Below are 11758 nucleotides of genomic sequence, written 5' to 3'. Positions count from 1 at the left end.
TTACGTTCATTTAACTTTAATCCATTCTGTATGGACCAATTCTTAATGTCTGTAAAACATGCACTGAGTCTTTGTAGCATATTGAAATATTCTTTGCCCATATTATATTGTGCTTACATTGAGGGGGACGAGCCTCTTCCTTGAACGTAGCTGCCTAAATGCCACCGCACACCTTGACTGTTCGCGATCCGATTTTGGAACAAATCGCATTTTGCTAATTTTTGAAAATGTGAATGGAACATATCATTTTATTTTGAGGTTAAAATTAATTGAAAGAATACTAATATAACCATTATGAAAGATTGCAATCCTTTATTTTGGAGTAAAGGCCAAATTAGTTTCAAATCGTAGCCAATCGTACGACTGCTATGACGTCATTACGACTAGATATTAAATTCGCTTTTATTCTAAGAAGGATGATAGCATAGTCACAGATTTGAACATAGGTATTCGTACGATGATTTAGAACATTACACAGTAAGATATTCCAAGTCTCAATATTAGCATCAAATTCTACTAGATTTTATTCTGAAATCGGGTCGCAGACCAATCGTAAGGTGTGCGATCGCCTTAATATATTCATTAAGAAGATGTTTGAAGTGTCTATAATCATTCTATACTAGCTTCGTCTTTTTCGATCTAAAGTTCCATTGTCATTTCTTTAACAAGCTCTCAATAGAAAATGCTAGATTATTTGTTGACGCTTGTATTGTCTTTCCACAGGAATCCTGCTCTTCAAACTCTGATCCGCCGCGTCCAATTTCCGCGCTATCCTGCTGTTGTCCATGTCCGTGCATGTCATGATCACGACCCACAACCCTCCATTTAGCATGTTCAGTATCTCTGTCCATCGAACCTGAACACCCAAAGTCTGCTTCTTCTGGGCGGCTGTCCAACTCTCCACCAAACCTACTATTCTGTAAAGAACTGCCTAACCGTTCGTCACCTTTTAGTCTTTTGCACCTAGACAACGTAAGTGTTGCCGGATTATGCAGGTAAGTGTCTTCATGTGATCTTTCATGATGTTCTTTATTCGTTACAACAGTTGTTAGTGTCGGGTTCGGGTGGAGATTTCCCGAAAATTGTCCATGTCCAACTCCAGCTCTGTGACCGTGTTTGATGAGCGTCGACGGAATTGAAACCATCGAGGCATTCAACGTCCTCATGCTAGGCACTGCGACGCTCGGCGACAATGTCGGCACCTCGCCGCCGCCACCTAGCTGCAGTCGCACATCATTGCACGGCGATCCTGTCCACAACAGTTTAGAGTCATTCGACCTCGTCTCTCCACTCACGTGATTTAGATCTCCATATCCGGTTCGAATATTCCGTAACGGTTTTTTATCCGTATCTTGACCGGTGTGACGACCTGCGTCAAAATGTGAGGAGAAGGGATGTGACGCGAAAGGCGCTAGCGTCTTGTCGCCGGCTGCGTACGCCAGCATCAGCGTCCACTGGCATTCGCGTTGAAGCATTGTTGTCTCTAGTTCTTTATCGGCGAAAGCGCGTCGTTTGCGCATCCTCTCGCTGACTGGCGGGGGTAGAAAAATGACCGGACGACTTGGAACGCGAGATGACAGTCGACCTGGCTTGCCACGTTGACCTGCGGGAAACGTAATAAAAAAATGAAAACTTGGTTGCAACACATGAATGGTGAGTTTGGTTTAATAATATTGTTGAAATAATGTTGTTACTAAGTATATTTGCGATTGAGAGACCACGATTTGAGCCTATTAATATATATTTTTTTATCAATTCAAGTTGGCCTCTTAATGTTACACATGTCATAGTATTTTTAGCAGTCCCATATTGCTCATACGGAAATACTATCTAGAAACATTTGAATGATCATTCGAAAAAAAAATCTTAAAACTTAAAGTTCATATTATTTCTCAGTGTATTATTTGATGTTCAAGATTTAAGTTTTATGGCATTTGTGTTGAAATTGCTACCATTAGTGTGAAGGAGTTGGAGTCTGTATAATTCGGAAGTCAATGGTTTGGGTACAACATAGGCCTATAATGAGTTTAAAAAAGAGGAAGAGAGGGAAACAAGATGAAGGAAAAGGGGACGAGGGAGGGGGTCTGACAGAGAGGCGAAGGGGTGGGCACAAAATTCTGCACAACCAAATATAAGCAACAACTTCATATGCCTCTTTAATAAAATTGAAACGTGCATGATTTCATCACAGACTTTGTCTAAGTGAGAAATTATTTCCCCCACTGTGAGATATCAGGCTCTAGGGCATAGCGATTCCACGTACACCCAAATATTGATGTCTACTATTACCATCAAAAGTGCAGAGAAAATATCAATATCGTTATGAAATCAAGACGTTTCGCTTGATATTACAGCCTCATCGGCAAAAATGTCAGGGGAAGGAAATTAATTGTCTGTTTGCAAAGTAGCAGGCGGAGAAGAAAAATATAAAAAAAATCGTCCGTGACCTTTGTTTCATTCCTATTATTCCTAGTGAAAATACAGATAGGATCTCATTGCAACAAAGGCATAACATTATTAGACCAACCTCATGATTCTGTTCTCGTGATTCGGTTTTTAATGGAAAAGCAGCGTTGCGCCGAAGAGGCTTGCCGGAGGCGCGAAACCCGAATCCGAAATCGTATTAACTGAAAGTCAACTACCATCAAGAAATGGCGTCTTGATGGAAGAAAAATGAGTTTTAGGAGAAGGGGTCTGATAACTCGTTGTTTGTAGCTGACATTTTGATTTGTCGGCAGTCGGAGTTCACGTTCTCAAACAAAGAAGTATGGTATTGCATAATATCCGAGATTTATTGCATTACTTTTTCCAAGCACCCGAGCATACAAGAAGCGTTTATGTCACTGCAATTATTGAAAACTTGGTACATAGGATGGAGGTTATCAAATAGTTATCAAAATATGGCCTCTTCATATATTGAATCCGATCCGGATAATCGCTAATAGCTATTGCAAAACAATAACTGAGTTCACTAAATCTGCAAGAACTTTGCTTTTCGGTACCCCTCCCCCCCAAAAAAAAAAAAAAAAATAATAATAATAATAAATAAATAAATAAAATGTAGCACAATGATGCAAATGAAAAGGAAAATACTGCAGAAAGGAAAGCTTTTTGATAATCATTAACATTTAAGAGAGATGATGAAGCATTCAAAATTATGTACAATATTCCATTCACATTTGAAATGTGTTTTTTTTATTATATATTGTTATGTTAATTAATGGGTTATGTCTCCTGTGATACATAAAATTGTAAATATATGGGAAATATTGGTGTCTTAAATGTTTTACAACGACATTGGTCAGTAATTTTGTGCATTTAACTTGAAGTATGGGGTAGGTCTATATTTGTACAAAATTTTCCACAAAATTATGACCCCCCCCCCATTCCCCCACACCATTGTATGTTTTTATTGGTTTATTATTTTTAAAGTCATTATCATTCATAAATGGATATACTTTCGTGACGCAATGAATATAAATTTATTCATATAAATTTCCTTTCATATCAACATTTATTTTCTTTCATTTCAATAATAATTATATTGAATTTCAAACATAAATTCACAGAAAGTAATTTTTTCATAAAGAATATACTACAATTTATGTTCAAGAATAAAGCTCAAGCCTTTGGCTAGATACTACGCCTGTATGCAGTAAATGCAAAACAAAATATATATATTATCGTAAGATTGAGCGATAAAGCGGAGCGACCGCGCGAGATATTTGCGTTTTTAGGATGCAAAATTAGGCTTGATTTGACGGCATTTGAATACAATTTCACGTGTTAGTAGTAGTATTAACGTTTGAGGATTTTAAAAATACTGTTTCTGTCTGGAAAGTGGAGGATGATTGTATAGGCCATCCCCGCTCTCCAAAAAGTGGGGGATATATCCTCCAACCCCATGCACCCCCGGGATTTGCACTTTACAACCGTGACTGTAGTTCCTTTCTACTACTACTATCATGACTACTACTACTACTACTACTATTACTATACTACTTCTACTACTACAACAACAACAACAACTACTACTACTACTACTATACTACTACTACTACTACTACTACTACTACTACTACTACTACTACTACTACTACTATACTACTACTATACTACTAATACTACTAATACTACTACCACTACTATACTACTACTACTACTTCTATATACTCCTACTACTTCTACTACTTCTAGTTTTACTACTAATACTACTACTACTTTTGCTATTACTACTACTACTTTTGCTATAACTACAGCTACTTTGTGGATACACAAACTGATTGATAGTTCAATATTTCTAACTCCAGGTCATAGACAAGAATTACTTGAGATTTTATCTAATTTGAAGGCAGAAAAGACTCCTGGTTATGATGGCATTAAAAATAGAGTTGTGAAAAACATTATACATTCTCTTGCTGATCCTCTGCTTCTTATATTTAATTTATAATTGCAGCTTGGCCAGGTCCCAAAGAAGATGAAAATAGCTAAAGTTATACCCATTTCAAAGAGGGAGATCAATTAATCACTAGTAATAACCGCCCAATATCTTTGTTAACTTCGTTCTCAAAAATTCTTGAAAACATAATCTATAAAAGGACGGTTGCTTTCCTTAAAAATATAGTATTATATGTGATGATCAATTCGGTTTTAGAGAAAAACATAATACAACTCATGCTATATTGACATTAATAAATAGAAAATCTACTTCTTTTGACAATTCTGATCATACCGTAGGGTTGTTCCTCGACTTCTCAAAAGCGTTTGATACAATAGATCATGAAATACTATTATGTAAGCTATCAAATTACGGTATCAGAGGGACAGCTTTACAATGGTTCAGGAGTTATCTTTCTGATAGAATTCAGTTTGTTACCGTAAATGATTCAGAATCTCCAACAAGGTCAGTTGCCTGTGGAATTCCACATGTTGGTATTCTTGGCTCTTTACTATTTTTACTTTATGTATTTTTCATCTCAAGTTCTCTCATTTATTCTCTTTGCTGATGATTCCAATTTTTCTACACACATCATGATCCACATTCACTTTGGAGCACTATGAATGCAGAATTTAGACAAAGTAACAAACTGGATTAAAGCCAACAAACTGTCATTGAATCTGCAAAAAAACTAATTATATGCTTTACAGTCATTCATTGAAACATCTGAAACATCTTTTTGTGAAATTCATACTTATCCACGGTAGTGTTGATTATTTTAAAGTCAATATTTAATTTTGTTTATAGTGTATATACATTTATATCTATATTTATATCTATATGAATTTATAGAATTTTGCTGATTATTTTTTTTTCTACTTATATCATATTACCCTTGTATAAAATTTTGATAGGGGGTCTACACTTTTTTTTCAATTCATTGGTACGTTTCAACCCTGCATATGTTATGCAGTTAATGCATCTTTTCATTGTAAATATGATTTATTATGAAACGTACTTTGAGGATTTGTGGAATATGAATATATCAATAAATAAATTTTAAAATTAAATAATACTACAAGTAACACTACTACTCCTCCCTCTTCTCCTCCTACTACTACTTCTACTATACTACTAGGCTACTACTACTGTTTTTGTTATAATTATCATCATTGTACCATGAATATCTTCTTCTGATATGCTACTACGACGCTGACTGCCAGTAATAATGAATAATCAAGACGACAATTATATTTTAAATCAGGCCGATCATAAAATCATAGAACTCATGGCGATGGCACGTTCATTGAGAGCCATTTTGTTGAAATATTGAAAATGGTATTTACAATAATAAATGATTATTCAAATAACGCTTAGGAGAAAATAACATTGTAGGAAAATGAAATGCAATCCGCAAACTTATTATTCAAAAACATAAAAATATTTAAACACTTTGATAAAAAAAAAAAAAATGTATTGACAGCAATTCAACAAAAAAGAATGATGAATAAAAAAAATCAAAAGCCACTGATGATGAAAGGCCTAAAATTAATAGTCTTTACAATACTAATGAGTATACACTGATGTAAACGAGCTCTATTCCTTTATTACCTTTTACCCCGAGATAGTTTGTCTATAAGTTTTACTTCTGTTTAATTTTGTAGTGGGTTTAATTGCCTTTTTAGTTTATTTTTTACTATATGTATATACCCAAAAAGAGACGAAAACTCATTCTCTTTGTTATATGGAACTGAGGATTGTCTTTTATCGCAATTCAATATAGATTTCAAGATAAAAGCGTTACATAAAAGTATCCTTTATGTTGCAAATTTTTGCCAGAGATTTCAGTATTTGATTTTTTTCTCTCTCTCTCGTTCTTTTGTACCCTTGTCCCTTTTCGTCACCAATGGCATGTATTCGTGGGAGGTTTTTTCGCTTCCGATAAATATACATAAAAAACTATTCGTGAATCTGAACCTTGTGTTCTAATGTGTATTTCTGTCTGTCTGTGTGGAGTGTTAAAGGGATGGTCCGGGCTGAAAGTATGTATAGCTTAATAGAAAGAGTAGAATTCACTGAGCAAAATGACGAAAATATCATCAAAATCGGATAACAAATAATAAAGTTATTGAAGTTTAAAGTTTAGCAATATTTTGTGAAAACAGTCGTCATGAATATTCATTAGGTGGGCTGATGATGTCACATCTCCACTTGTTCTTTTGTATTTTATTATATGAAATTAGGTTTATTCAATTTTTTTCCTCCAAGAACTAGACAAATTGGATTGGCAACTGATTTAGTGCATTAGATATCTATTGCTGCAACTTATTTCATTATAAGGGAGACATATTATTCACACAAGTATGAAATAATAAAAAAATTATGATTTTATTTAATAACATAAAAAAACGGAAAGTGGAGATGTGACATCATCAGCCCACCTAATGAATATTCATGACGACTGTTTTTACAAAATATTGCTAAACTTTAAACGTCAATAACTTTATTATTTGTTATCCAATTTTGATGAAATCTTCGGCATATTGCTCAGTGAATTCTACTTTATGTATTAAGATATAAATATTTTCAGCCCGGACCATCCCTTTAATGACAGCTCACTGTGCTGGTTTGTTTTTGGAGTTTTACTGCATGTCTTTGTTATTGTTGGCATATATCTTTCTGTTGCTTTAACAAAACTATTTTCTTAATTTGTCTTACAAGATACATCAAAATGCTTCTTAATCTGTCTTTATCATGATAAAGGATTATAAATGTTATCTCTTGAAAGTGAAAAAATTGCAAACCTTCGAGTATATCCCGTGCAATAGATCCATTTAGTCTCCCCCTGGCTGCTGTCGAACTCAACCTCTTAACTCTCTCTTTCAATCGGCTAGCCTCGGCACCTATCTCGGCCAGTTTCCGTTTACTGTTCGACAGCTCCTCAGCCGAAACCAAATCCTTGGCACTCTTTTTCCTACATTCGTTGACGTTTCCTCCTTCTCTTTCCCCGCCCGACGCCGAGCCGCTTCCCGGCGTCTTCCCCGTTCCATTCCCGCTAGCCGATGGGTCGTTGGATTGCTGTCGCCTCAGCGCGACTTGAGCGGCCATCACCCGTTGCCGTTCCACCACCAAGAGACAGTTTGTGCATCGGCAATCCCGCCAGCGGCAAAACCGCTTGTGACCCTTCAGGCAAGACACGACGCCGTGGTTTCGGCATCGGGCGCACTTAGGTGTCCGAACAACTCGACGTACCGATGCTTGGTGTTTGGGCAGTGATTTCTTATCCAAGTGCTTATTTCTCTCGGTTGTAAGACCAGAAGTCATGTTTTTCTTTGGTGATGGATGAGTAATTATTTCGGTATTCAGCGATTCACCTATTTTCCTCGTCGTAACATTAGTATCTCTGCCCTCAGCCATTGTCCACTGAAAAAAAAATACAAGTATAAAAAATTATATGTAACCATTATCATTTGAAGTTGGTTGCAAGATATATTATATTAAATATTTTCTTTTTATCATGCCTTTTTTCGAGTAATTAGCAGGAAGAAATCATATTTAATGGGACAGAATTTCAAAATAAGACCACACAAAGTGGAAACTACTTTGAAGAATATCAACGGCTTAATTTCCCCCTCATATCAGCAGAGAGTCATGGAAAAGATAAATTAGATGAAAAGAAACAAACAGGGCCCCGTCTAACAAAGAGTTACGATTGATCTTATCAATCTTAAGTATATGGAAATCCACCAATGTCATAATTTTTTTCTTTTTGAAATTTGCTCAATGTCCTTTCAAAACAAAGAGAAGCATACTAAGTTGTCAAGAAAACAGTGAATGTATGAATATACGTAAGTTCTGTAAAATATTTTGAACAAACCTGTATTTTAGATGTTGACGTTGCTGGCTTTCCATAGTTGCGTTTGATCGGATCAATCGTAACTCTATGTAAGAGGGCCCCTGTAGTCAATACTGATACTTTCAAATCTTATCAGTTTCAGAGTAATATATGATTATTACAAGCTCTAAGTGGAATTCATTACCCTTAATCATACAAAATAATTCAAGACAAATATTTATCATCTTAATAAAATGTTCAGGAGATATTCTTTTCGAAATAGTTTTCTCATTAATTTTTCTTTAAGATAGATTTCTTTTTAGGTGCATCAAAATGATTTTCATTTTCCCACGATATTGAAGATGTATGTTTTTTCTATCTTGGTACGCTGTTTGTCATGATTCTTGTAAACGTTTTTAAGCCTTTGTTTTTATTCTCAAAACAAGGTTATGAATGCTTATTTCAAGCCATGTCTCACTTTAACGAACTAATTATCTGTTGTGTTATTCAAGGGACTACTACTATCTATTCATATCTGCAAATATAGCATTTTCTCCCTTACAATTTCAATATCATTTTGCATAATGAAATGAATAAAACAAACAAACAAAAGGATAAAAAGTTTCATGAATATAAACAGAATTGATTTAATGTGAATTATCAGATAGGACTTGTTATTTGTCTCTTTCTCTTCTGATTGTTAGCAAAATGTTGAGTGGTATATCCACAAGTAGTGAATATTTCAACCATACACACTAATTTAACATGGTGACTTTGTGCCCATCGTAAGAATTTCAAGCCATTGCTTTCATTTTGGCTTATAGTAAGAGTAAAAAGGAACCAATATTTTAAGACAAAACTTTATTAATTTGCCATGGAACCTTTTGGTGATGATGTGACAAATGAGAACAATCGACTTACTGTAAAGTTTGAACATATTCCGATAATTCGATTAAAATTTACAAGTAACTTTTATGTTTTCTTGTCTTATATAGCCTATATAACACTCCCTCAAACTTCATGATGTTGTCCATCAGACAAAAAGTCACGAAAAACTGATAGACACCGATAGGATTGTTATTTTAATTGCAGTAGCATATATTTTGAACTTTTCGTGAAGTTTATATAGGCTTACAATGGGCGTGCCAAAGTCAGAACCATTATCAACAACTCGCTCATACACCGTTACAAATTATAAAACAAATAATGCAATATTTATATCGAGAACCAATTGTAAGTGTATATATATTTATTTATTTATTTAAAAAGAACAAAAATTCCTAAAGAAAATAATGCCGTTTGTTATTTTTCTCCACTTACCGAATCAGTTCGAACCTCTCTTCCTCTGCGGAGTCGTCACCAATAAAAGTTGATCCCCCAATTGCGCAAAGTTGCGAAAAGCAACCGATATGGAAAGGTGAAACCAACTTCCAAAGTGACAATGTCCGATCGCTCGTGAATCCTGTCCGCTCCAGATCTTTAAAAGTGTCCCACAGGTAACTGGCCTCGAAAGGAAAATAGGTGAGACCAATCTTTATTGGATTACGATGAGAAGTTGGGCAGTGGATTGTAAAGAAATAGGGGAGTCCTCCTCCATGCGCTGTCGAGCGTAGCCATGAATGGTCAAAGGATTGGATTCGTAGGGGGCGACATGGTTGCACAGCTAAAGGAATAGATGGGGACGCAGTTGGGTGGCTGCCGACATGCTGCTCGTACAGAATGGAAGATTGTCCATTAGTTGAGGATTGGACACTAAAGGTGAAATAAAGAATGGTGTGGACATGTCCACAAAGACTGTCCTTTTTATGACGAATTGACGACTATGATGATGACGATGATGACGATGATGATGGTGGCGGTGGTGATCGTGGTGATATTGGTGGTAGAAGTGGGTTTACTGCTGCTGCTGCTGCTGCTGCTGCTGCTGATGTTGATGATGACGACGATGGTGATGATTATGATGATGATGCTGATGATGACGACGACAACGATGTTGACGATGAGGGCATCAATGATGATTATGCCGATAATATTATTATGTACAAATTTCTGTTCTTGGCATTGACTGGTTTGACAAGTTAAGCATCTAGATATCCATTACGATGACATCACGGAGGCTTGTGCCTATTGCATGTAAAAAAAATACCAACTCCCGGAATCCGCATCCCACCTCAACGGGCCATCCCCATCTTTTCATCTCACGTCCTTTGTACATTAATCTTGACGTTCATGGGGGGAGTGCGTGAAACGAATCATTTGACTAAATGAGAAATTATTCCATGCGTGGATATAGGCCAATCTGAATAGGTCAATAACATCTACGTAGAACTAGGTGAGGGCCTTCTCAATCACAAAATGGAAGCCGATAGTTTAATATCAAAGCAAACTATTATTATGTCAAAGAATGTGTGGTCTGTGATATAATTTGAGATAATTGATACAATGAGCCTCAACTGAATGCTATACGCCGATTACAGCCAGTGTCGTAGTAATCGTCTTTCATTTGAAAAGGAATTTAACATGTACGACATAACGATTTTTATCACTTTAAGAGCATTAACTGAACAAGAGGAGAAAACAAGTGTTTTCTAGTTGTTTTTGTTTTTCCTTTGCTTAAAGTGATGATTTCCATGAATTGTCAATCTATATTTTAACTTGACTTGTGACTTCGTTTTTCTTCTTGCATCACTTTGAAGAAACATAAAACATATTTTTTAATGTCAAGAATTAAAAGCATCGATCAATTCATTTTTTATGCAATTTACTCCGATTAGGCCTATGCTTTAAAAACGCTTAAAAACAAAATACAATAATAATTGTTGCTTATCTATAGTGATAAGTTTATAATTTAGTGGGCTAATTGGAAATTAGGAGCAGGTTTCTTTGCCCCCGCACATCATGCGCTCAGAATCCATTTGGTCACCCTCTTTGTTGGTTGGGGCCCCGATTCGTTGAATTGAGGGCCCCATGGGCACGAGCTTGGGCCTATTATCTGCTTGTTGTCCAATCTACTGCAATGGTGTTGTATTTCAGAGGCCATAGCATGCCCAAAGATAATAAGAGAAAATTTCACAGACATCATCAGTTTAAACGGGCGCGACCGACCGTACGACCGGCCTGCCATGTTTCCTAACCTACATTCCCATCCATCTCAAATAGCGCAAATAGCTCTGAAGCAGCGGGACACTCTACAAGAACCGGTGTAGAGTTGCCGGGGAACTGCCCCGCCATTGGACTGTCGATAATTGGCAAGAGACTGCACCTGCCGTCGACAGTCACAGAAAACCCCCGTCGAAATGTGAATGTCCTGCAAATGAAATATCTCGGGCATGAGGACAATGACTGAGCTTACAAAATCGGGGGAAGTGGGGGGGGCGCGTTTCACAGAGAGTAAAGTGTGACTTAGCGTGCAATTATAAAACGCATTTATTTGTCAAATCATGCTGACGACAAAAGCATGTTTTTCGTCACACTTAAGTCTTTGT

The 11758-nt window shown here is 36.2% G+C and overlaps 1 protein-coding gene across 1 annotated transcript; it reads right to left on the bottom strand.

Annotated features, from left to right (window-relative positions):
* Positions 1-276: 276 nt before the first annotated feature.
* On the bottom strand, positions 277-10182 carry LOC129271548 (uncharacterized). Its single transcript, XM_054908874.2, has 3 exons — positions 9594-10182; positions 7243-7861; positions 277-1603 (listed from the first exon to the last, which is right to left on the bottom strand). Exons 2-3 carry the CDS (start codon positions 7853-7855, stop codon positions 654-656), a joined length of 1563 nt encoding a protein of 520 aa, XP_054764849.2. The 5' UTR covers positions 7856-7861; positions 9594-10182; the 3' UTR covers positions 277-653.
* Positions 10183-11758: the final 1576 nt, after the last annotated feature.

This window comes from Lytechinus pictus, chromosome 11, assembly GCF_037042905.1.
Source record: "Lytechinus pictus isolate F3 Inbred chromosome 11, Lp3.0, whole genome shotgun sequence".
NCBI classification, from domain to species: domain Eukaryota; kingdom Metazoa; phylum Echinodermata; class Echinoidea; order Temnopleuroida; family Toxopneustidae; genus Lytechinus; species Lytechinus pictus.
Note: the sequence above shows the minus strand (reverse complement) of the source record. Positions and strands in the feature narration are given on the sequence as shown.

Excerpts from the sequence above, each read along its gene's own strand:
- LOC129271548 (XM_054908874.2), bottom strand. The coding sequence starts at position 7,855 with ATGGCTGAGGGCAGAGATACTAATGTTACGACGAGGAAAATAGGTGAA. Across the intron at positions 1,604-7,242 it reads TGCACGGGATATACTCGAAG|GTCAACGTGGCAAGCCAGGT; the intron begins GTTTGCAATTTT and ends CGTTTCCCGCAG.